Source organism: Eschscholzia californica, unplaced genomic scaffold (genome assembly GCF_041429995.1).
Source record: "Eschscholzia californica isolate CP2 unplaced genomic scaffold, dmEscCali1.0.p SCAF_5, whole genome shotgun sequence".
Classification (NCBI taxonomy): domain Eukaryota; kingdom Viridiplantae; phylum Streptophyta; class Magnoliopsida; order Ranunculales; family Papaveraceae; genus Eschscholzia; species Eschscholzia californica.
In genome coordinates this window covers 33,457,894-33,484,879 of record NW_028238472.1, presented here as the reverse complement: position 1 = coordinate 33,484,879, position 26,986 = coordinate 33,457,894, and the positions used below count along the sequence as shown (strand labels likewise).

The following is a 26,986-nucleotide window of genomic DNA, read 5'->3' as shown; positions in this document are numbered from 1 at the left end:
CAAACTCCTGCCCAATATTGTTTTTTGCATATCTCTAGCTAATACTTCTTTTGTAATAGCTACAAGAAGAATTAATAGTACATAGATAAGAACAAACTTGTTAACGATAACAATTCTACTAATAAAGGAGAAATTGTAGTGAGCAAGAGAGGGAGAAAGAGGTGTGAGGAAGAAAGGTTTCCAGAGGAGAGTATATAGTGATAACTAATGCATAATTTAACAGTTAAGACACAATTTAACAGTTTCAAAATATAGAAATAATTAATGCAGATCAAATGAATTTGAAAACAACAACAACAACAACAACAACAACAACAACAACAACAATTAATGTAGTTTGAAAACAACAACAACAACAACAACAACAACAACAACAACAAATGATAACGACAAATGATAACGACTCTGACCGACTAACCCCCCTTGTATCACCATTCCTCAGCAACACTTGTCCTGTCCCGATGACTGGCCCTCGGTAACTTTGTCGACAAAGATTCTAGTCCATACATGTTTCCCATTAATGCGATACTTAGCCCTGTCTTTACCACCTAAGATAGCAGCAACAATGGCAGCAGATCTAAATATAACACGAGCAAACAGTGGTTGTCTCTTCTCAGTTACTTCTTGCATCTGGATATCTTCAATACAGTTTTCTCCATGTAAACTGCATTTCAACAATTAATATAGTTAGACAAAAGTATACCTCTATATATATGTAGATAGATAGATTGAGAGAGAAGACATACTTGTTGAAAAAGGCTCTCAATTCTCTAAGGGTAATTGGGTACCTTCATCTTAGTCCTAAATCTAGACCTAAATATATTCAGAATGGATCTGAATCAAACGTTTTCAACTAGTCAAATATCTTGAGCAGATTCTAAGGTGGAACGTATGGTTCCCACCTCGACTGACCATGCTCTTTACTACCTCCTAATTGTCTTTTGTTATTCATTCTAAGAAAAACTAATTGGGATTCCTTTTATTTTGAAAGAAGAAGATGGAAGAAGCAAACGAAGGTGAACGTCACCTACATTAAAAACCGGTGTTTATAGAGAACTCGAGTCAATGGCCATTGACCCGAGTTAATAAAATTTCCGGATGCTAACAACCTTTTGACCCGGTACCTTTAGAAGCAACCAAAATTGAATTTGCAGGTACACAATCAAAAGAGCTCAATCAATAGTAAATAATAAACATACAAAAATCAATATAAGAATAGCAGTGTTGTACAAGTTTCAAGTCTTATTTCACAAACTTGAGCTACATCAAATTTACCGTTTTAATATGTAATAAGAACTTCAAAGATAATATATATGTTTGTAAAGCATTATCTTTAAAGTTCTTATTACAGATTAAAATCCTAAATTATGTAGCTCAAGTTTGAGCTTCATATACGAATGCACAAGAACTTTAGAGATAATGGTTTACAAGTATAAACTATTGAAACTCTCTCAATTCTCAAATAATGGGAGCATGTAATGAAACTAAATTACATAAAGTGGTGGGCGGGATATTGCTTGTATTCGGATGAATTAAAATCATAATATAGTCTCCTGTGTACTCGAATATCTCAACTCGCAATGAGTAGAACTCGACACTCGCAATATACACCAAATCTGTTACATTTGACATTTTGCTTCTTCTTTCCATCCCTGTTTCATTTATATTGGACTTTAGACTAATTCGTAAATGCAAATAATTTAAATTATTCGTCTCTCATTTGATTGGCTAGGTATGTCAGGTGTCTTGTGCATCTCACCTCAAAAGCTATCCTAAGAGGTGACGCCCCCGACACTGTCAGATATTATCTCAACAATTTATCTCAAATGTTGGTTTTTAACTTTGATAGACTATTGGGATAAGATCTCTCTCGTCCTAGGTTCTGATACTAGTTTTTGGTGGTCCGGAGCTTTTTCATCCTAAAAACTTAGTTCAAGAGGTGAGGCTTTCCTCCCACTTTCACAATCAATGTGGGATTACCCAACAACATCAAGTTTGAGATATATAACACAAGCCATTCGAAGTCTGATCCATGCATTGTATAACTATAAACACAATTAAGACTATTACTTTTGATTGTAATTGTCTTAATTGAAACACTATCAAATGTTAGGTAACCAAAGTGGAAACACTAGTTTATAATAGTTGGAGGAAGAATCTGTTATTAGAAAGAGAAAGAAATCTTACCGGGTATGGTTGTCGATTCCATTAATGTATTGACCAATGTTTCCATGTGTATTTGGACATTCTGAAGGATCAGAGGTAGAAATCAGAGTCATCATACAAATGATTCTTCCACTAATCAACATCGCCACTAAACTTCGCCATAGGCTCATCTGCCTCAACAGCAAAACCTCTAACAGAACCTCCAACTGGACTACATTTTCAAACAAGAGAAAAAAGAACAAGTAGAACTAATTGATCATGATGGAACATTGATTATTTGATTTCGAAGAAACAACCTACCCTTTGACGAAAAACAAAACCTCTATTCCTAAAACAGAAGTGAAGTAAATACTTATTGATTATGGCCGCGGTTTTGAGGAATAAAGAAAATTCTCCGGGGAATAAATTTTCGAGGGAATCCAGATCTTTTTGAAAATTCTCCGAGGAATAAATTTTTATGGAGAATACATTTTTTTGAAAGTTCTCCTCCATCTCATCTGTTCTCTCTGCCACTTCATCTTCTCCAGCGAAGGTCGCCGGCCGGCCAATTTTCCGGCCAACGACCTTTGCCGGAGAAGATGATGATGTGGCGAGAAGATGAAGTGGCAGAGAGAACAGATGAGATGGAGGAGCCTTCTAAAATTTGTTTCTAACTCGGATCGAACTAAAATCAGTCTCAATCAACTGTTAAAATGAAACAGATGCATGAGTCATATAAAATATCAAACAACCTTGAATACACCCGAGTCAATTCAAATATCAAATTAGATTTCTGATCTAATTATGAAAAAAAACACTACCTATATCTTGACAATCAAGAAAAGAAAGTAGGCAAAGTAGAAAAAAAATAGAAAAAAACCTTTGCTCTAAAAATTGAAAATACATAATCTCATATATTTTGAAATATAATGAGATATTTAGTTACCACATTTAAGGGCTAAGTGGGAGGCCTCGGCAGTTGCTTTCCCATACCACGCATTCCTAAATTGTTTCACTTCACCAACATCACTATTGACATGGTATTTCAATTCTATAAAAAAAAAGATGGAGAAATTTTAGAAGGTTCTTAGATCCAAAAATAAATTAGAGGATAAAATTCATACAAAGTAAAATAAATTGGACAAAATCAAAATTAGAGAAACTTACCATCATTTTCGAACCCCTTGACCTGCCCTATATGTATCTCAAACGCCAATACTATTATTTTAGATAGAAAATTTTTTAGGATGGCATAGAATGTGTCTATGGTGTTTTTTTATATAGATCCAAAGCCCATAGTTATATCTCCAAACCGCGGCGATGAGCCCCTAGTTTTGAAAAACCCTGGTTTCAAGAAATATTTCTTTCATCTGACGTGGATCCTAAGGTTCTAGTTTCTAGAAATACCTCACTTACTCTATTTGCTTCTGTTTTTCTAATATACCGCTTTGCATATCACGTTGTAAGAGTCTCAATTCATCTCACGTGACTCCTAGGTAGTAATTTTAGAAATAATTCTGCAATCTCTTGCTGGTCAGGGATCTTACGTAATGATTTTGTTAAAATGTAAACTTTTCATATCATTCTAATTTTCTTATATTCAGAAAAATAAGGTAATCAAGGTAAAACAATATTCTTCTTCTTCTTCTTCTTCTTCTTCTTCTTCTTCTTCTTCTTCTTCTTCTTCTTCTTCTTCTTCTTCTTCTCCCTTCTCTCTCTAAACTCTCTTGCGAAGGGGAACCCCTTCAACGAAGGTCTGGTTTACCAAATCTGGACTAGACCTTCAACAAATCTTGAAAGGTTTGTTGCTGACCACATCTGCAGCGAAAGGGCTCTCTTTCGCCACAGAGTTTAGAGAGAGAAAAAAGAACGGAAAGTGTGTGCTGAAGAAGAAGAAGAAAGAGAGAGAGAAAGAAGAACAAAAATATATTTTTATTTATAGTTTGAAGGTCGCCGAAAAATTTGACCGACCACCGACCTTTGTCAAAGAAGGTGGTTAGTTAGAGAGAAAGAGATTAAGTGGAGGAGAGAGGTGATGAAATCGAGGAGAAAGACGATGAAATGGAGGAGAGAGGGAGAGATGAGGTGAGTTAGAGTTTTTTTAGTTTCTGAGGGTCAAATCGAACTTTCAAACACATATAGATGTCAAATCAGTGAATTAGTCACAAATTAGAGGCCAAAAGCAAACTATTAATGATAATAATAATAATAATAATAATAATAAATATCTTGGAAACTATCTGCTGCACATTATTCTTGGAACGTCCACCAAAATGAAGATTCACTACATACAAAAAAAAAATGATTTCAACAAAAAAAAACCATACAAAAAATTGTTCCAAATCACCAAGAAGATATCGAAACTCTATCATAATTAGCCGTAGATTGCAGATCCAATATTTTACTTTGTGAGATGTACATCACTCATGACTCACTTTGGACGGGGAAAGGCAAATGATGCCAAACATGCTCCAAATTTAATATTAAAATAGTGATGTTGACATTTTAACTTGCTTATACAAATCCCACGAGAAATCTGCCACTCAAAATTTTCTAACATTAATATTGAAAAATATAAAAACCAAATATTTTGCAGGCACCTTCTCTGCTTCTTAGACTCCCACGAGCTTCTCGTCTTATACAAATCATATAAACAAAAAAAAATTTACAAAAAAGGAAGAAGTAGAAAACAAATTAAGAAGAAAACTCACTTGATCAAGAAAGGAAGAGGAAAAGAAATGGGGGATTTACAGAAACCATTGCTTGATCAAGAACCAGATATTGGGGAGATCACAAATTGTGGTGAGTTTGTGAAAGAAGCAATTGTGGAAAACAAGAAATTATGGTACTTAGCCGGTCCAGCAATCTTTACTGCAATTGCACAATACTCACTTGGAGCAACTACACAAGTATTTGCTGGTCATCTTACTACACTTGAGTTAGATGCTGTGTCTACTGAAAATATGGTCATTGCTGGTCTTGCTTTTGGAATTATGGTATGTGTTTTTCTTAATTTTCTTAATTTTTTTTTTCTAAACCAGTGGTCTTTTGTTACACCTCGGTTACACTTGTCTATTTGGTTCAAATGCTACTTGTGAGTTCATCTACGTTAGAAATGAAATTTTTGTTCTCTAAGCAATTTTAGGATAGTCCGGTCTAACTTCAAATCTTGGCTCCGCCCTTGCTTCTGAACAAGGTTGTCCGTCTGAACATAGCACACTTTATAATGTTTTCTTTCTTTGCATTAGTAAGCGGGTTAAAGGGCCCGACCCTGAACAAGAGCAGCTAGCTAAAAAGCAACAAAAAAACAAGAGAAACAAAACTCCAAGTCTTTCTTAGTCTAATAACACCATTTTTGTCGTCTCGGACTATAGCAATCAGCTCAGCTGGTAGCCTTTGTAAATCAATTTCCTGCTCCTCGGCCGGCCCACTCTTAGCAAGGAAGTCAGCTGCCATGTTCACCTCCCGAACCACATGCTTAATAGTGCATTCTTGAAAACATGTACACTTTATAATGTTTTTTTCCTTCGAAGAGGCCTCATGTGGATAAATTAAGGGTAGTTTGCAAGATAAATAGACAATACATCGGTCGAGTAGCCCAATAGAAAGTGATTTATTTTACCTCAAATTTCAAATCGACCGGCAAGTACACTTATTAGGTTTGATTGAAAAATGTAATTGCGCAACCTAAAAGAATGTTAAATGATGCAGTTGGGAATGGGCAGTGCATTAGAAACCTTATGTGGACAAGCATTTGGAGCAAAACAACATCACATGCTGGGAGTTTATATGCAAAGGTCATGGATCATATTGAATGCAATGTGCATATGTTTGCTACCCATTTACATTTGGGCTACTCCAATCTTGAAATTTTTCGGGCAAAACGAGGAAATTGCAGAACTCGCGGGAAGATTCGCTCTCTATATGATCCCACAATTGTTCGCATACGGATTTAATTTCCCGATACAGAAGTTCTTACAAGCACAAAGCAAGGTTTTAACCATGGCTTGGGTATCTGCTTTGGCACTAGTGTTCCACATAATCATGTGTTGGTTACTTATTATAAAACTTCAGCTTGGCTTGCCGGGCGCAGCTATTGCTTTGAATCTATCTTGGTGGATTGTGGTTTTGGGCCAATTTGCTTACATTTATTTTGGTTATTGCCCTGGTGCTTGGACCGGGTTTAGTATGAGCGCCTTCCGTGACTTGGGAGCATTTGCTAAGCTTTCAATCGCTTCTGCTATCATGATGTGGTACGACTTCTCTCTCTCTCTCTCTCCCTCTATTGTTAACAATGGCTTGTTCCAAAAATTCGAACTTGTAAGAGGAAAGGGTCTCTAAAAGTACTTCGAATTGGCCCATGTCTAATAGAATGGAACTAGGACTACTCAGGACCACCAATTAGTTTTACTAATTTGATAAAATTGTTAAGTTATTCTGAAATCTTGTATATTAAGGTTTGAATTATTAAGCTTGTTTTCTTCTTGATAAATGCAGTCTTGAGTTTTGGTATTACATGCTCCTCGTCGTGTTAGCGGGCCAACTTCAGAACCCTAAAATTGCAGTAGCTGCTATTTCCATCTGGTAAGTACTTTTGTTCATTCATGGCAGAAAATCTTCACAATTTTTCCATTTTGGAGTGACAATTTGCTAATGAATAATGTTCATCCGTTACAGTACTAACCTAAATGGATGGGAGATCATGATATTCTTGGGATTCAATGCAGCAATTAGGTAACCTTGAAACACTCGCACTAAATGTGATTAAGTATACATTCTTGTGTTAATAACATTTTTAAAACTTGTTAATAGTGTGAGGATCTCAAATGAGCTTGGAGCTGCAAGGCCAAGAGCAGCTAAGTTTTCTATATTAGTCGTCGTTCTATCTGCGACATTGATCGGAATAGCGTTCTTTGTTCTAGTCTTGGCTACAAGGAATGTGTTTCCTCTCCCATTCACTAACAGTGCTATAGTAGCTAAATCCGTCTCTGATCTCGCTGTACTCTTCGCCTTCACCTTATTACTCAACAGTATTCAACCAGTTTTAACAGGTAAAAATTAACAAAATCTTGATTAGGGATAATGTTTTTACCCCCTAGTCTTTTAAATTGCACGACCGCACTTTAAGCCCGTAGGTGTGGGCCTCTATATGTTGCTTCACACCATGACTGGCTAACTTGATCAACCTGACTTGGTCCTTTAATTGGATCAAGTTAACAAATGGTTAACCTAAAAGCTTGACATATCAAAGATTACAAATTGTCCTTCTGATACTCCGATATACCCTAAACCCACGAACTTAAGTTTTGAACCTTGAAATTACATTAAAGATTAGTTACTCGGACTATGAGTTCTTATAATGTATATGGATGCAGGGGTGGCTGTTGGAGCTGGTTGGCAATGGTTGGTAGCCTATGTTAACCTTGGATGCTATTACATTGTTGGTCTTCCCCTTGGGTTCTTGCTTGGATCAACATTCAACTTGGGAGTAAAGGTGATTTTCCTTTCAATTAGTTTACTGTTTAATAAAATGTATTGATCCACTAATTTTCTCTTTCTAAATGCTAATATATGATTCTAAAATTGTAGGGAATATGGAGTGGAATGATTAGTGGAGTTGGTTTACAAACTTTAATCCTTCTTGGGATTACTCTTAAAACAAATTGGAATAAAGAGGTCCACTCTCTCTCTCTCTCTCTCTCTCTCTCTCTCTCTCTCTCTCTCTCTCTCTCTCTCTCTCTCTCTCTCTCTCTCTCTCTCTCTCTCTCTCTCTCTCTCTCTCTCTCTCTCTCTCTCTCTCACACACACACACACTCTCTCTCTCTCTCTCTATCTCTCTATATATATATATATCTCATATTGGGAGTTTCTTACTCATCTCTTACTCAACTTACAGGCATTGTTAGCCGACTCTAGAATTAAAGAATGGGGTGGATCAGTAGAATCAAATGGGGAAAACTCTAAAACTGTAACTACTTCAAAACTCTTAACCCAAATTTCAAAATTCTTAATGAGTTCTTATTTCTCATTTCTTGTGTTTTTCTCTTTTGTTTATCTTTTACAGGACAATAGACCTTAAAAGAATGTGGGCCTAGCTTAAGTGTATGATTAAGGGAAGGAAAACACTGATTATTCTTTCAATTCAGGCATTGATGTCTCATGACAGAGTCAATAACCAACCACTAATCTTCAGAATTGAAAGCAGAGTGATGATTTATGATCAAAGATGATGTTTTTATCTAGTTTAGGATGAAGTAAGATAATGGAGAAGTATGGAGTGCTTGTTTTGTTATCTAGCCTTTCTTGAAGTTAAATCTTTTTTTGTTGATGCTCTAAATATTGATGTGTTAATGGTGGGATTAATGTATTCATATTGGGGTGATCTATTCAATTACTCATTTTTTCCAATGATCGTTTAATCATCATAGCATAATTAACACATATGATGAAGAAATAAAATGAGTATGGAGTAATCAACCGCCACCAAATAAAATGACATCCAAGTGAACAACTATTTAGACTCATTTACGACTCCCACAAAAAAACAACCCACAATTTGATAGAAAAGTACAACTATTATTGAGCCAAATATTAGTTAGTTTTAACTAGTCAATAGATTAACCTAAGCCACTCAGGGCAACGCATATGCGCCCTACGAACAAAACTTTGATAGAGCCATCAAGGGATGGATTTGACGGAGCAGTACAACGTAAGACCAACTCTAGCTAGAGAGACTGTTGGGAGGTCGGTACGGGTCTCCAAGGCATCTTGCACCCAACGCTTGCTCAGAGGTAAACAAAGAGGTGGATCCGAGTCAGCTTTGCCCCTTAGCTCTGCTTAAGCCTTAAAACAAAATAAGGATGTTTGTGGAAGTCAGCTTGGTCCCCTTAGCTCTGCCCTGCCTCTATGCAAGCAGAGATTCACATCAAGGCAGCTCTTCCAGCCCTGGTCCAATCAAGGAGACGAAGCAAGAAGGTCTATGTAAGTCAGCTCGGAACCTTAAGTTTTGCCCTTCTTGGAGAAAATGACAAGAAGGGCAGGCAGTGCCAAAGATTCACACAACATCATCTCAATCGGTGCTTTGTAGTTGACTTGATTCTCATTAACCTCAAATGAAATGAGTACAAGGGTATTTAAAGAGAGATTACAACTAACTCTCTAACACATCAAAAACAGAAAACAGTTTCTTTCTCTAACCAACTCTAACTAACTATAACAAACTTAAATTAGTTAGGTTCAGGTGAAACACAAGTGGACAAGGCTTGGTCCAGCCATAACAAACTAAACAACCCTTGAGGTGTCATGATCTGGTGGATAGGAGCCGAATAAGAGTTGTCCATCCTCAAATTTGAATTATGCTCTATTACCCTCCCTCAAGCTAAGCGATGGGAAAGAGCTTAAGCTTGCACCTAAGTTGGGTGAAATGAGGACCTGGAAGAACTTTAGTGAGCACATCAGCTGGCTGATCAGAAGTGTTGATATATGATACTCCCACTTTCCCTTTTGATTTGTCTCAAATAAAAGACCCATTTCTTCTTTTATAATATAAAATCCATCAAATTTCCAACATTGTCCTTTATCTCTATATTATACATTTTTCTCCTCAAGCATCTATTTTCGGTAACAATCTAATTTGGAAGAAAAAACCCCATCCAATTTGAAAGTAAAAATACCATTCAAAGACATGAACAATTTGGATTGTTACCGAAAATAATTTCAGCATTAAATAAAATCCAAATTTATTCCACTTATTTTTTGTAAAGAAATTTAATTTGAATTAAACCAAAAAGAGAAATCTCACTAATCTGAGCATCAAATGAGGGTATAAGTGGAAAAAAATATTTGAAAAATTTGTAGGAATTTAGGTCTGGGTCTCTTAATTTGAGACTGAGGGAGTAGTTGAATTCTCTTGTTAACCACCAACTCTCTGATAAAATGAAAATCCAATGCAAGATGCTTTATTTTGGAGTGAAAGACAGGATTTGATGCTAAGGCTAAGGCTGAAACATTGTCACACCATAGAATTGGTGCAACAGAAATAAAGCAATGTAAATCCTTCAGAAGAGAACAAATCCATAAGGTTTCAGCTGCTGTGTGTGCAGGAGAATGATATTCTGCTTCTGTTGAAGACCTGGACACAGTAGGTTGCTTCTTAGCTGACCAAGAGATAGGATTTCCACCCAAGTAAATGATGAAACCAGGTGTAGATCGACTGTCACAGACACTACCAGCCCAATCTACATCAGCAAATCCTTGTATACTCAAAAAATTGCTCTTAGTAAATTGAATTCCATGTGTGATTGTACCCTTAAGATATCTCAAAATTCTTTTCAAAGCCAAAAGGTGAGAAGACCTTGGTTGACTCATAAATTGACAAACAAGATTCACTGAATAACTTATATCAGGTCTTGTCCATGTAAGATATTGTAAAGTTCCCACTAAGCTTCTATAATAGGTAGGATCACTAAAGAGCTCACCCTCAGTAGGATTCAACTTTGTTCTGTGTGGTAGTGGAGTTGAACATGGCTTAGAATCAGCCATTTGAGCCTTCTTAAGAAGATCTAAAGTATACTTAGTTTGAGAGAGATAGAGTCCAGACATATCTCTCTTAACTTCCATGCCCAAAAAATAATGAAGAGGACCCAAGTCCTTCATAGCAAATTGTGAACTCAATGTTGTGATGAGGGATGCCCAAGCTGAGGTAGAGTTACCAGTCACTAATATGTCATCCACATAAACTAACACATATAGAAGAACCCCATTGTCTGACAGAACAAACAATGATGTGTCTGAGAAGGATTTCTGAAAACCCAGAGCTAGCAAAGAATCCACCAATTCTTCATACCATGCTCTTGGAGCTTGCTTCAAACCATAAAGAGATTTATGAAGTTTACAAAAATAATTAGGATAAGAAACATCTTGAAATCATGAAGGTTTGGTCATATAAACCTCTTCCTTGAGATGACCATTAAGAAATGCATTGCTAACATCAAGTTGTTTAATCATCCAATCATTTTGAACAGCTAGAGAGAGAAGAACTCGAATTGTAGTTGGCTTGACCACATGACTGAATGTCTCTGAATAATCGATTCCTTCTCTTTGGTGAAAGCCCTTTGCCACTAATCTAGCTTTATATCTTTCCATACTACCATCGGACTTTTGCTTTAATATAAAGACCCATTTGCAACCAACCAAATTTTGATTAGGAGAAGGAGAAACAAGGGACCAAGTATTGAGATCTTGTAAAGCCTTAAACTCAGTAGCCATAGCTTCTCTCCATTGAAGAACCTTGTTAGCTTGGGTAAAATAAGTTGGTGTTGGAGGTAAAGTTGTAGTGGTCAATGTAGAAGAAAGAGGATGTTTAGTTGAAGCTAGAATGTTTTAGGTTTATAAATTCCAGACTTAGCTTTTGTTTGCATTGGGTGAATGGATTGAATTGTGGGTGGTGGTTGTTCATGAATAGGAGCCTGATCAATAGGTGAAGGAGGTAATTCAGGAATGGGTTCATGAATTTGGTCATGAACAGGTGATAGGGGTGAATGGTCATGAACAGGTGATAGTGGTTCAGGAAGAGGGGAAATAGGAGTTACTGGTGGTTGTTCGTGAATAGGAGTTATTGGAGTAGGTTCCTCGTCAGCCGTGCTAGGAGGAGAATAGGTTGTTGGAATGGGAACAATTGGTATAAGATAAGGTGATGATTATCATGAGAAGCACCTATGTTAGAATATTTGGGAGAAGATAATGGGAAATACTCTTCATTGAAAACCACATGTCTTGAAATGTAAACTCGACCATTAGTGGGGTTTAAACACTTGTAACCCTTCCGATTGGTAGCATAGCCTATAAAAACACATTCCTTGCTCTTTGGTGCAAGCTTATTATGTGCATATGGTCGCAACCAAGGATAACATGCACAACCAAAAACTCTGAGGAAGTCATAGTCAGGTGTGCAATAGAAAAGCTTTTCTAATGGTGAAATATTTTGCAAAGTCAGTAGAGGAAGCCTCTTTATGAGGTAATTAGCTGAATGAAGATCTTCAAGCCAATAGGAGCTAGGAAGTGAAGCTTGAACAAGCAAGGTTCTAGTAAGATCAATCAAATGTCTGTGCTTGGATTCAACCACTCCATTTTGTTCTGGAGTATGAGGGCATGTCATTTGATGAGTAACTCCTTTGTTTTGAAGGAACAATTTAAAAGAAGTAGCAAGAAACTCCCCTCCTCCATCTGTTCTAATGGTTTTTATTTTGTGACCCAATTGATTTTCAATAGAAGTAACAAAAGACATAAAGCAGAAGTGAAATGTGATATATTTGATAAAGGTAATATCCAACAGAACTTAGAGTATTCATCTATCACATTAGCATAGTATTTGTAGCCACTAACAGAGACACTAGGAGCAGGACCCCATAGGTCTATATGTAACAAGTGTAGTGGTAAAGAAGCTACATTATTAGAAGGTATAAAAGAAAGTTTCTTGCTTCTGCCTAGATGACAATCTGAGCAAAATATTGGCTTGATGGAGGTATTGGTGAGGAGATGCTTCAATTTTTGCAAAGATTGAAAAGATGGATGGCCCAACCTCTTGTGCCAGAGAGCAGGTGAAGCTGTCCTTGCTAGCAAAGCCTTTATTTGAGGTTTGGAAGAGAACCCAATATCTAGCATTATTGGATACAAACCACCTCTAGCTGGCCCTTGAAAAAGAGTCTGGTTCGAAATGAGATCCTTCACAGAATATTGAACAGGATCAAATGTTATAGAACAATTGTTATCCCTTGTGAATTTATTCAAAGACAACAGATTATGTGTAGCTTGAGGAACAACTAACACATTCTTGAGAGAGAAAGTATGATTATTATGCTTAAAGATAGAATTACCAGTTTGAGAAATAAACATACCTTGGCCATTAGCTGTGGGGATTACCTCTTTACCTTTATAGTTAGAAGTGGAAGAAGAGGCTATGTTAGAAGCATCTTGAGTTATGTGGTGTGAAGCTCCAGTATCAGCATACCATGGGTTTTCACCCAAAATATTGGTTGTAGCAAGCATAGCTGCTAAATTATTGGGTGGATTACGACCTTGATAGGAGAAGTTCATGCGATGATAGCATTCAACAGCAGTATGTCCCACTTTACGACATATTTGACAGACAGGGTTTTCACCATTAGTGTTTCTTGAAGCTTGATGAGTATATGGCTTTAACTTGAGAATCACTATTATTGGTAGCATAGTTCTTTCCTTGAAAAGAATTGTTATTATAATTTCTTGTTCCCTTGTATCGATTAGAATACGAATTGGAAGAATTACCGGCATTGAACCTTGGTTGATTCGATCGAACTTGAGGATTAGTGAATAAAGCTTGATTCACATTGAGCATAGACCTCTTTTGTTTCTCAGAGATTGTGATTTCCTCACTGATTAAAAGATTTTTTTTATCCCAGTGACAGAAACAGGAGGTTTCCTTAATTTAATAGCTACTGAAAAAGAATCATACTCAGATGGAAGAGCTCTCAAGATGCTCACGACTAACTCAGCACTAGAGGCTGGACTACCAGCAACAGCAAGAGAATCTGATATCTTCTTTACTTTCGTAAGAAATTCAGGCATTTTCTCTGAGTCTTTCTTCAAATCACGAAGGTTTTCTTGCAATTGAAAGATGTGAGAAGTACAAGCTGAAGCAAAAGAATCCTCAAGATTCTGCCATAACTCTTGAGAAGAAGTATTTCCTACCACATAAGGAATCACAGAGTCTGACAAAGTGGAATTTTTCCAAATTAACAAAGTCGGATCTTCTTCTAACCACTCAAGATATTCAGGATTGATTTCCTTCGATTCAGTATCCAGAAATTGAACAGGTTGTGGTCGAGATCCATCTATGAAATCAAGCACTTTGTATTTCTTAAGTATTGGAATAAAAAGTGATCTCCAAGCCAAATAGTTATCACTTTGAAGCTTGATTGGGATAGCGTTTCCCATAGAGTTGATAGCCAAAGAGGTGATTTTAGGATTCTCCATTGTTTTATAGAACAATTAACGAATCAGAAGATAGAAGATAGATGAGAAGGAAAAAGATGATGAAGGAGAAGTCGATGGAGACGAAGATGAAGAAGAAGAATTTTAGAGAGAGAAAGTGAGAATAGAATTTTCAGAGATGAGGCAATTAGCTCTGTTACCATAGTTGATTTGATTCTCATTAACCTCAAATGAAATGAGTACAAGAGTATTTAAAGAGAGATTACAACTAACTCTCTAACAAATCAAAAACAGAAAACAGTTTCTGTCTCTAACCAACTCTAACTAACTATAACAAACTTAAATTAGTTAAGTTGAGGTGAATCGCAAGTGGACAAGGCTCGGTCCAGCCATAACAAACTAAACAACCCTGAGGTGTCATAATCTGGTGGATAGTAGCCGAATAAGAGTTGTCTATCCTCCAATTTGAATTATGCTCTATTACTTTGCCACTGCCTAAGCATGACAGATTTTCCCGGAAAGGGTGACGATTCTTGCACACTCACTAAATTATTTTTTAAACCTTCAGCATTTGACTGACTTCCCCCTCCCTCCATCTAAGATCATAATCCATTAGAGAATGACATTCAAGAGAGCTTAAAAGATCAAATTTCTAAGAGTTTCCCTAAAATAACTTTTCCACATCATCAACTATCATGGCCAAATCAGGCCAATAAATATGTGCAGGCATCATTTGTATTTTTTTTTTTTGTTGAATAAGGCATCATTTGTATTGGTTATACTATGGAAACATCTTAAATACCTTAAAATGCACAAAGTTAGTGTCCGGACGACAAAAAAAAGAATAAGAATAAAGAAACGTCATTTTATCAAAGGCGCAGCTTTAGGACATAAAGAAAAATCTCAGTGGCATAAAGAGTTTGGTGAACACGATTTGACTTACGGGGCGTCTTCATTTTGCACCCAAAAATTGTTTAATTTTGTCTCCCTAGTCTTCATCTTCTCCTCTCCTCCACCACTATAACTTCCGACCACCATCACCATTCCGACCATCGAGCACCATTGTGGCCGCCTCGTTCTCTCTCTCTCTCTCTCTATCCTGCCATTCTCTCTCTGAATCACTATCTTTATGATTACAATATTACAGATTTGTTATTACTTGAAGAAGTTCATGAGAAATTATAAGAAGAAAGCCTTTTCAAATTCCTTGATATTCCATGTATAAGAACTAGGCATGACCCGTGCCTTCGGCACGGACAATTTCATAACGCACTTTATAGGTCAGAAAATGGTAAAGGAAGAGAATAAGTACTTACGATTAAGTCATTTGGACTATGTCCATTATTGTTTTTTTTTTTTATGAAATCTATGTCAATTATTGTTATCTAAGGAATCTCACGTCTTATGCAACAAAGAATTTGAGTTCTTTCTAAACTGCGTCCATTAGCTCAAAATATTATGATGAATTGTGTTAGAACATCATCTATATGTCCACACGGATATAAATTTCCCTACAATATTAATTACATTTGTTTCAATGAAGTTGAAGTTGAAAAACTAACATATGAAGAACTTCATCGAAACCGGTGATAGGAAATAGGAAAAAATCAAATTCAAGACTAAATTTACGACAAAAATCAAACTTAATAACAAACCCTACTAACCATATAAGTTTTCACCCAAACTTAAGCCCTTAGCATTTGTTGAAGGATAATAACAAATTCAAACCGGTGTTGCGTTCTCTCTTTCAACTTGGTTTTGAATTTATAACCTACATAGCATAATTATTTTAAAAATATTTTCAGATTGTTAGATTCCATTATGTATTTTTAGCCTTCCATTCACATTCGAATTAGTTTTAAAGAAAAAAATAGCAACAAAGATAAGTGACAATTTCAAAGACTCCAAATGTCCTTGTTCTTTCTGTTCTTGTTCTATTTGAACCGGATACAAAGTGCAAATGACAAACTATTGTCATACGGGAAACCGAAGAATTAAACTTTTAAACCAAAATAAGACTACCTTTGTATTGAAGAGAAATTCAAGTTTCTTTATATCCCTTCAATATGTCATTAACTTGCCCAAATTGCTTCTCCCACTGGTTTTTTTCACCTCCATTTTCGAATCAAGCTGCAGTTCAAGTTCTTGTTGAAAATATACCTAGCCGGAATAATGTCGTTGCCCGAAGTTGGCCGACGACTTTTTCCTCATCTCTCCCTTTCTCTCTTCTCTGTTCTCTCTATTCTTTCTCTCCCCATCCTCTCTTCCCTTTCTCTCTTCTCTGTTCTCTCTCTATCTTCTTTCTCTCTCTTCCTCTCTTCGGCACAGGCGGATTCTTTAGAAATTAAAGTTTCACTTTTTAACTGTTAAAAAGAAAGGTGCGTAAAACTTTTCTAGTTATTCATATTTGGGTGTTGACAAATTTGTTGAAAATAAACATTTTTGACTACTTACCTTAAAACCTGAACTTGTATGTCTACATTATCCATTATATAAAATAAAACTTACAATCAATTACAAAAGTTCGAATTGAACACCTAATATCAAGAAAAAAAAAAAGAGAACTCATAACATCATACAAATTCAGACACCAAAAATAATTAGAAAATATTAAATAAAGCAAATTAGAAAGTTACATGTTACCCGCACAACTTCTAACGTTATTAAAGAAATTTCAACTATAATATACTCAAATAATATTTCAAAACTACAAACTCAATATTGTAGCTCATGATCATATACAGACTCTATATGTTCAAGCTCTCTCATGTTCTCTCTCTTTCCTTTAGTTCACAAAATTTATGGAGTATAGGTAGTTTTACTGCACAGGTAACATGACTTGATAGGCACCTTAAAAATGTACCTGAGACGAGGTTACAAGTTTGACTTCAAGCTATAAAGTATACCTTTGCTTTTCCTTTCCCTTCGATTGTTTCTCTAGACTTCTGAACCTCTAGCTCATAATTGAAGATGATCACTATGTAGTTCTTTATGGATAGTTAAGTAAGAAAGACAACCAAGAAGAGGAACAAACTTTTTGCAGTTCCTTTTTGCTGAAAACAGAGACAAAATGGACGGTGGTGTTGCAGGACGACAGGAGAAGTAGTGATAGATGGAGTCATAGCAACTTCTTCACGTAAGGACACTTAAGAACTGCAAAAGACGACGAATACACATATGAAGCTAGTAAAGCAAAACATATAAAAATATACAAATAATCATGTCTACTTTACCATATTAGGAGAATGTGGTTACTTATAGACATCAACCAAAAGCTTAGTAATAAGTTTACCATAAGAGGCAAAGCTATCAATTTTTTTTTCGGACAAAAACCTATTTTAGGATTGCTTGTCAGCCACCATAAAATAATTTCACAAAAGCGAAGGGATTCGCCTAATCCATAAAGGAGAAAAAATAAATTGGAGGTAACCCAGTAACAAAATATTACCTACAAAAAAACTTGTAACTTGAAGACAATAGTCATGACCTCAACGTTTTGATGGTTCTTCTACATAGACGTCCTACATAAAATATCAACCGACTATTCATTTCTTTTTGTTTCATGACCCACAATCAGGAAATATACTTTAGAGTTTAGAATAGGTAACATTGTTCACCATTAAAAGTAGTTGCGCTTCAAATATTGTTATTTTAAATCAAAGATATAGAAGAGCTTAAGATATATAAATTTCTATATGAACTAATGTAGTGATAAAATAACTACGAAAACGTTTCACACATTACTGAACACAACATTATAAATGACCAACAACTTCACAAGGCTTTTTAGATTAAATCAAAGAAGTTGTAGCACACGAAGAACCACGAGATCTGTCCAAACGAATCGTCACTGTCATTCTACTAAGCCTTTCTTCTTGGATAACTAAATTCCTATAGTGAAAATTTGTGGGGCTAATCTATGTAACAACACTTAGCTGCAGAAAAATCACTTGATTGCATATTTCTGTTTTGAAGCAGGTATCCAAACTTCATAGAGTAGATTAAAAAACTTATACCAATGAATATGAAAAAATTAACACACAAGTACACAACATCGATAAGGAAATCAGTAAAACAAACCACATGTTCAGCAATTTCACGTATCTAAATCTTCAACTACCAACAAACACGCATTCAAATCACCAAAATCGCCTCAAATCCCTCGTAATCATTTTCTCAATCTGCTTACGTTAACAAAACATTATAAACTACACGAAATATCGATAAGCATCGAAGAGAAATTAAAATTTGAAGTATTCAATAACAAGTAGAGATCATGTGCGCATACACATGCTCACAATGGGCTCCAAGTATTCCTAGAGCTAATCTATCATCGGCTTGTGAACACCAACTGTTTCAACTTATAAATATAAATAACATACTACTGGAATTGTATCCACCATAGATGCAGAATTAGTTGTCGACAAAAGTAAAATCCTAACTAATCAACCAAAACTATTACATTCTTTCCAAATATTTGAAAATAAGATCAAAGAGTTTTACATTGGACATCTTGATTAGGGATTCCAAGCGACAATCATCGAAAGTACCAAAAATGAGAAAGTCTTGACAAAATTAAGTTTATAGATGAACATCGATTCAGATACACGCAACAATCATGTATAACTTGTAAAACCTTGCACCATTTGTCTATCTATTTATGCTGCTAAAAAAACCTCAATTTCCAGTATCATCAACCGTGCGAACCTTGGTACGGAAGTTATGCACGAACATAATGCTCACAATTTCCCGACATATTTTTTTTGCACACCCATACATCTGATTTCCTATAGATTATCAGCTATTTTCGAAGAGACATTAGTCCGGATGCAAGTAATCAATTTGAAGACAACATTAAGTTAAACCAAGATTGAATAATTACCTGATCAAGAGGTCGGGTCTTCTTCTTCTATCTATATGCTTATGTGTAATCACAAGTGAATTTCACCACCTCACTGCATCAAAATACAAAAGAAATCAAGAGAAATATACTATGATTATCTAAAGATGGAACTAAGTATAGGTGACTTCAAGGATTGAACATGAAAAGGAACAAATTGACATTAATGTGAATTTGCTAAACTGCAATTCTAACCGTCCAACCCTGTTGGGTTTATACAATGGTTGGGCCCATTTGGGTGATTCCATGGTTGGGCCCATTACCATCTAATAATTAATTGAGAAGTGAGCCTCACCCACTCACTACTAGTCAAAACTATTTGTCTTCTAGTTAGCACATGGGTGGGGTCCACCTCTAGATGTAAGATGGCATTCAAAGCTCTCTTTCTCTAGATAATTAATGTCTCACATCTCTCAACTAGTGAAACTAAATGTGCCTTATAATAAGTTGCTTGACAACTCATTGTAAAGCACATGGTGGAGTAGAGAAGGCTCTCACACGCGCGCGCACACATGTGAGGCATTTGGGCTTTTAACCAATTTGGTCTCTTTGGCTATTTGGGCTATTTGGACCACTTGGGTTATTTGGGCTATTTGGGCCACTTGGGTTATTTGGGCTATTTGGGCTTATGGGCTTATGGGCCTTTGGGCCGTGAGCCCGTGAGCTCGGGTGCTCGGGAGCTTATAGTGAAAAGACTCTTTTGCCACGAAGAGTAGTTTTACTCAAACTCGGATTTTGACTAAGTCGGCGGGATTAACCTAATCAGTATTTGAGTATATCTCTAACTGATTTCGTAGGGTTAATCAGTTTCCGAGTTTATCTCCCACTCCCTTAACTTCTCTACCACGTTTCCTAGGCGGTTAGGGTTTTCTCAGAGGCTATATATACCGGCCGAAATCAAGAGAGAATATACACAACTCAATTTCGGCTATCTTCCTCTTTCTGACTGTTCAAGCTTTCGAGTTCTGTTATCTCCATTACTATCTCTGTTAGTGCAGACAGAGGAAGTAAGCTGTGGTCAATCCCTGGGGAGTGATCGGAATCAAGTAATTAGCACCCCGGTTACTCCGAAATCACTTTCAAGGCAGTGGCCTCCATACCACAACACAGTGAATCCGTTGTTTTCTATCCGACAGTTCCATTGATCCACCCTATATTTCCAACAATTTGAAAGTGATTTGTTGATCAATGGCTGCTGTTAATCTCAAAACCCTACCTGATATGTCATAGATGATCCCTCTTGATGGAACTAACTACAAGAGGTGGTCGCAGAAGCTGCTTATCTTCTTCGAACAACTCGAAGTTGATTATATTCTGTTCGAGGATTTATCCACTGTTTCTTCAATCGACATTGATATTACCCCTGTTAAGGATAGGTCTTCTACTTCAAATGGTGATGCTGTCAAACAACAGAAAGACAACAAAATCGTTCGAGGACATCTGCTCAATCATATGGACAACAAGTTATTCGACTTGTTTGTCAACTACAAATCTGCTAAGGATATCTGGGATACCCTTCAAAAGAAATACGGAGCTGACGATGCTGGAAGGAAGAAGTACATCGTGGGAAAGTGGTTACAGTTCCAAATCAACGATGACTCTTCCATCATGGAGCAGGTTCATGTCTATGAGAACCTGGTTGCTGAAATACTTGCTGAAGGCATGAAGATGTGTGAAATCCTTCAAGCCAATGTTCTGCTGGAAAAGTTTCCTCAATCCCGGAGTGACTACAGAAACCATCTGAAGCACAAGAAGAAGGACATGTCCCTTCAGGAGTTGATCAGTCACATGAGGACTGAAGAGGCAAATCGCCTCAAGGATAAGTTTGCTAACCTCTCTTTGAATTCCCCTTCTGCTAACTTGGTTGAATCTGTTCCCTCTGGAAATAAAGACAGGTCCAAAACTAATAAGAAGAAGAAGAAGTCTGGAAAGAGTAAGACTGGAGGAGTCAAGTCCAACTCGAAGATCCAGAAATCGAAAGGTCTCTGCTATGTCTGTGGAAAATCAGGACACAAAGCATACTAGTGCAACCAGAGGAAGGACCAACGCTCAAACGTTGTTGTACTGAATATCGCTGAACCTGAAGAGATCATTGCTGCAGTAGCCGAGACTTGTTTGGTGGAAAGCAAACATGAATGGGTGCTAGACACAGGAGCTTCCAGGCATATGTGTGCAAACAGAGAGATGTTTCAGACCTTCGAGGAGATGAACGATGGATCCAGCGTCTACATGGGCAACTCTGCAAAAGCTGGAATCGTGGGCAAAGGAAAGGTTCTTCTGAAACTCACCTCTGGAAAGAATCTGTCTCTGAACGATGTTCTCTACGTGCCCACCCTAAGGAGGAATCTGATCTCGGGATCTCTTCTCAACAAAGCTGGTTTAAAATTAGTTTTTGAGTCTGATAAAATTGTAATTTCTAAGAATGGAGTCTTTGTTGGGAAGGGATATCTGAGTGGGGGCCTTTTTGTAGTGAACGTCGATTCAGAAATTAATAATACTTCTAGTTCTGCTTATATCGTTGAGTCTTCTAATTTATGGCATGGTAGACTAGGACACGTTAGTTACGCTTCTATTAAGAAACTTAAAGAGAATGGAATCATCAGTGCAGACGATTTTGATGATCACACTAGATGTCCCATATGTGTAGAAGCTAAACATGCGAAACTGTCCTTTAAGAATGTCACAATTAGAACGACAGAACTTTTAGAACTAGTACACTCAGACTTAGCTGATTTCAGAAACCTAGCTAGCAGAGGAGGTAAGAGATACTACATTACCTTCATAGATGACTACTCAAGGTACACGAAAGTTTACCTCTTGAGGTCTAAGGATGAAGCTGAAGAAGCTTTTCTGAATTATAAGGCTGAAGTAGAAAACCAACTAGACAGAAAAATAAAGAGGTTTAGGTCTGACTGGGGAGGAGAGTATAACTCTAACACCCTTAAATCCTTCTGTGAAAAACATGGAATCATCCATGAATTTAGTGCTCCTTATACGCCACAACAGAATGGTGTTGCGGAGAGGAAAAACAGGACACTCAAAAACATGATGAATGCCATGCTTCTAAGCTCAGGATTACCCGATGAACTGTGGGGGGAGGCGATCTTATCTGCCTGCCACATACTCAACAGAGTACCCCACAAAGGGCTAGACAAAACACCTTATGAATTATGGAAAGGTTATGCACCTAACCTGAAATTTCTAAGAGTGTGGGGGTGTCTGGCCAAAGTGGGTATACCTGACTTTAGGAAAGTCAGTGTCGGACCAAAGACAGTTGATTCTGTATTTATTGGTTATGCTCAAAATAGTGCAGCATATAGATTCATGCTATTGGAAGATGAAACAATAACGGAATCTAGAGATGCTGAATTCTTTGAGCATGAGTTTCCTTTGAAACTACCTGTTGAAAATATTCCTATGAATGATTCGTCACTTACTAATTTACCCACACATGAAGAAGTGCCTAACAGTATGCTCCCATCTATCTCCACCACAGATAGTGTAGAAGATGGAACAGAACTTAGGAAAAGTAAGAGACGTAGGATAGAGAAAACTTTTGGTCCCGACTTCATTACTGCTTTTCTATCTGAAGGTGTAGACTGGCTTAACGATGAGTTTGTATCTAGTTTCTTAATTGAGACTGATCCAAAGACTTATCATGAAGCCATAACTTCAGTAGATGCAAGCTTATGGAAAGAGGCCATAAAAAGTGAGCTAGACTCTATCCTAGTTAATCATACGTGGGAGCTGGCCGACTTACCTAAAGGGTGTAAACCCATTAGCAGTAAGTGGATCTTTAAGAAAAAAATTAGGCCAGATGGGACCATAGATAAGTATAAAGCCAGACTGGTGATCAGAGGCTTTACACAGAGAGAGGGACTTGACTACTTTGATACCTACTCCCCAGTAACTAAAATCACCACAATTAGGTCTCTTATCGCGTTGGCTGCCATACATGACCTGGTAATACATCAAATGGATGTTAAAACGGCCTTCTTGAATGGAGATCTAAATGAGGAGATTTATATGTCTCAACCAGAGGGATTCGTAATCCATGGTCAGGAGAGTAAGGTATGTAGACTGAAGAAGTCCCTCTATGGTCTAAAACAGGCACCCAAGAAATGGTATGAGAAATTCGATGATACCATGTTGAGCAATGACTTCACTGTGAATAACTCAGACTCATGTGTATATTCTAAACGGTGTACGTCTGGATATGTCATCATATGTCTGTATGTTGATGACATGCTCATCTTTGGTGCCAATGAAGATGATGTGAATAAGGTAAAAACCTTTCTGTCATCTAAGTTTGAGATGAAGGACTTAGGAGAGGCAGATGTCATACTAGGGGTCAAAATCAAGAGAACCCTAGATGGCATCTCTCTAAGTCAACCTCATTATGTTGAACAGATACTGAGAAAGTTCAACTCCTATGATGTGAATCCTGTGAGAACTCCCTATGACCCTAGCACAACTCTGGTGAAGAATGAAGGACCAGGTGTCTCACAATCCGAGTATGCTAAGATCATAGGAAGTGTGATGTTTCTGATGAATCACACAAGACCTGACATTGCGTTCGCAGTAAATAGACTCAGTAGATACACACACAACCCTAGTGAAGAACACTGGAGAGCACTTCATCGCCTGCTTAAGTATTTAAGAGGTACAATTGATCTAGGCCTGCATTATGGAAAGTTCCCAGCAGTGCTGGAAGGCTACTGTGATGCTAACTGGGTCACTGACAATGATGAAGTCAGTTCAACTAGTGGTTATGTATTTGTGTTGGGTGGAGGTGCTGTGTCATGGAAGTCTTCCAAACAGACATGCATAGCACGTTCCACTATGGAGTCTGAGTTTATTGCTCTTGAACTGGCAAGTCAGGAGGCAGAGTGGTTGAGGAGTCTCTTGGGAGACATACCACAATGGGGAAGGGAAACTACACCAATTTCCCTTCATTGTGACTCACAGGCTGCCATTGTTGTTGCAAAGAATAATGTGTTCAATGGCAAGAAGAGACACATCAGGATAAGGCATGCTGCAGTGAAGCATATGCTGAAAAATGGTGTAATAGCCTTGGATTCTGTGAGGTCAGAACAGAATCTGGCAGACCCACTCACTAAAGGCTTAACGAGGAGACTAGTTCTCGAGACGTCTAAAGGAATGGGGCTAAAGCCCCTGTGCTGATTTTCCATTCCTGTGATGTGGAGCGGAGTCAGCTAGAGTAAAACTAGCAGAGCTCCATTAAGGGGTCAGAGTTGGACCTGAGGATGAGCCTAAGGCTCTTAATGTATTCATAGCCCTTTGTGGTGGTTCTAATGAGACGGACTTGATGAATACACCGATAGCTAATATATCCATTACCGTAATGGTGGTCCTATTGAGACGGACTATATGGTGTTTAGCTGCTGATGATGATGATGAGGATGAACTTCCAAAGTTCTTAATGATTTCAAGACCCGAGTAAGGGGTCAGAGCCTGCGATGAGGTAGACTCAATGAGATCACCTAAGTGTGCCCGAGGGTGTAAGGCCGCCCTCTATAGAAGACAGACAACAGTCTTCTTAAAACCTCACCAGTCCCAAGGTATGTTCAGGGCCTACTTAATGAACATGAACGAATCGCGGAGAACGCAGAACTCACCGGGTATCGTATGTGTTGTGGGGGTCTCGGCCAGAAATCTCCAAGTTCAAGAGTAATTTCACTTGGTTGCTTTATTTTTGGTTGTTGCCTCACTCCACTATGTGTCAATTCAAATCGAAAGATATTGAACACTTAAGTACATGTCCCACCTCCAGCTTAGCAGTCAGAAGTCTTTGATAGCCATCTTGTGGGGGATTGTTGGGTTTATACAATGGTTGGGCCCATTTGGGTGATTCCATGGTTGGACCCATTACCATCTAATAATTAATTGAGAAGTGAGCCTCACCCACTCACTACTAGTCAAGACTATTTGTCTTCTAGTTAGCACATGGGTGGGGTCCACCTCTAGATGTAAGATGACATTCAAAGCTCTCTTTCTCTAGACAATTAATGTCCCACATCTCTCAACTAGTGAAACTAAATGTGCCTTATAATAAGTTGCTTGACAACTCATTGTAAAGCACATGGTGGAGTAGAGAAGGCTCCCACACGCGCGCGCACACATGTGAGGCATTTGGCCTTTTAACCAATTTGGTCTCTTTGGCTATTTGGTCTATTTGGACCACTTGGGTTATTTGGGCTATTTGGGCCACTTGGGTTATTTGGGCTATTTGGGCTTATGGGCTTATGGGCTTATGGGCCTTTGGGCCTTTGGGCCGTGGCCTGTGAGCCCGTGAGCCCGTGAGCTCGGGTGCTCGGGAGCTCGGGAGCTTGGGAGCTTATAGTGAAAAGACTCTTTTGCCACGAAGAGTAGTTTTACTCAAACTCGGATTTTGACTAAGTCGGCAGGATTAACCTAATCAGTATTTGAGTATATCTCTAACTGATTTCGTAGGGTTAATCAGTTTCCGAGTTTATCTCCCACTCCCTTAACTTCTCTACCACGTTTCCTAGGCGGTTAGGGTTTTCTCAGAGGCTATATATACCGGCCGAAATCAAGAGAGAATATACACAACTTAATTTCGGCTATCTTCCTCTTTCTGACTGTTCAAGCTTTCGAGTTCTGTTATCTCCATTACTATCTCTGTTAGTGCAGACAGAGGAAGTAAGCTGTGGTCAATCCTTGGGGAGTGATCGGAATCAAGTAATTAGCACCCCGGTTACTCCGAAATCACTTTCAAGGCAGTGGCCTCCATACCACTTCACAGTGAATCCGTTGTTTTCCATCCGACAGTTCCATTGATCCACCCTATATTTCCAACAAACCCAAACTTAATTTTATGAAAGAATACAGATCAATACTTCACTTCCAAGAACAAAACAAAGGAATAACATCAAACATCATAAAAAAAAATTGAAGGTAACAGCAAAGAGAACATATTAATCAAAAAACCAAGTTGATAGAAAGATAAAAAAAAAAATGCCTAAAGCTAAAGACGGTCTCTGTAACTTAAAGAGGGGCTGGAAAGAAGATCTGAAGTGGGTGATTAAGTGTATCTAGGGGTTTTCATCATGTAAGGTCATGTAACATTCAGATCAAATGAGAGAAAAAAAAAGATTTATTGGGGAGAGATTTCTATTGAATACATAAAATCAGAGACATGAAGTGTTTCAAATACATAAAATTAGAAGTCTGAAGGGCTTCAAAACTAAAATGGTGGCAAGGAGCAAGAGATGATTTTGAGTAAAAAAAAACTATTTTGGGCAAAAGAGAATAATTTTTATAGGGTTTTTTTTTCCTTTAACATCTAAAAGGCCAGATTAAAGAAGAGTCATTATGGTGTTAATGAGGAAAAAGTGTAGAGAATTCATGCAAATAGAGAAAGAGATTGAAGGAGATAAAGGAGGATTGTAACGTGCCATTTAGTTAAGGAAGTATTCAATGGAGGGGAAGAAAACAAGTTTGTAACATAAGTCTGCAATGAAAGATGAGGAAGGAGCTCAACCGATGTGGGGAGGAAAGTAAATGAATCTGAGTCAATTTGGGGAACAAGTCTTTTCTCATTAATCTCGCCCTTTCGATGGAAAGTCAATAATTATCAATAAGGATCCATGTGTCCGAAATATTTTGAATAACACACCCACTCGAGGGGTGGGAATCAGGCGGGCGCGGACGGGCTAGGGCAACAATGAGCCGGACTCGGGCGGATCGGGCTCGGATAAGCCGAGCCCGCGATAGGGAGGCGGGCGGATCGGGCCGGACCAAAAACACCATATTGGCGCCCGTAGCCCGTCCGAGCTGGCTCCAACGGGCTCGGGTCGGACGGGCTCGGGTTATTTTATTATATTCAAAAAAATAAATTTATCTTATATATATTTATATTTTATATATAAATAAAATTTTTATTTTATATAAAAACAAATAGTTACTCAATACTCAACCACCTTGTGT

The 26,986-nt window shown here is 37.6% G+C and overlaps 2 protein-coding genes and 1 long non-coding RNA gene across 4 annotated transcripts; 1 reads left to right on the top strand and 2 right to left on the bottom strand.

The window, feature by feature from the left end:
• Positions 1–234: 234 nt before the first annotated feature.
• LOC147538723 (uncharacterized) lies at positions 235–3,391 on the bottom strand. The gene is made up of 4 exons (XM_086643737.1): positions 3,313–3,391; positions 3,092–3,196; positions 2,188–2,377; positions 235–664 (listed from the first exon to the last, which is right to left on the bottom strand). The coding sequence occupies exons 3-4, from the start codon at positions 2,334–2,336 to the stop codon at positions 439–441; spliced, it is 375 nt and encodes a 124-aa protein (XP_086499863.1). The 5' UTR covers positions 2,337–2,377; positions 3,092–3,196; positions 3,313–3,391; the 3' UTR covers positions 235–438.
• Positions 3,392–4,829: 1,438 nt separating this feature from the next.
• On the top strand, positions 4,830–8,553 carry LOC147538722 (protein DETOXIFICATION 33-like). Its single transcript, XM_086644689.1, has 9 exons — positions 4,830–5,141; positions 5,857–6,398; positions 6,643–6,729; positions 6,823–6,879; positions 6,958–7,196; positions 7,521–7,639; positions 7,735–7,821; positions 8,042–8,113; positions 8,210–8,553. Exons 1-9 carry the CDS (start codon positions 4,884–4,886, stop codon positions 8,222–8,224), a joined length of 1,476 nt encoding a protein of 491 aa, XP_086500815.1. The 5' UTR covers positions 4,830–4,883; the 3' UTR covers positions 8,225–8,553.
• An 8,225-nt stretch (positions 8,554–16,778) lies between these two features.
• LOC147538721 (uncharacterized) lies at positions 16,779–26,601 on the bottom strand. 2 transcript variants are annotated; one of them, XR_015226327.1, is made up of 4 exons: positions 25,861–26,601; positions 18,998–19,219; positions 17,564–17,636; positions 16,779–17,268 (listed from the first exon to the last, which is right to left on the bottom strand). It is a non-coding gene; the product is annotated as an uncharacterized LOC147538721 (long non-coding RNA). The 2 variants fall into 2 exon arrangements; XR_015226328.1 differs by lacking the exons at positions 16,779–17,268; positions 17,564–17,636 and adding an exon at positions 18,468–18,916 and having other exon boundaries at positions 25,861–26,573.
• Positions 26,602–26,986: the final 385 nt, after the last annotated feature.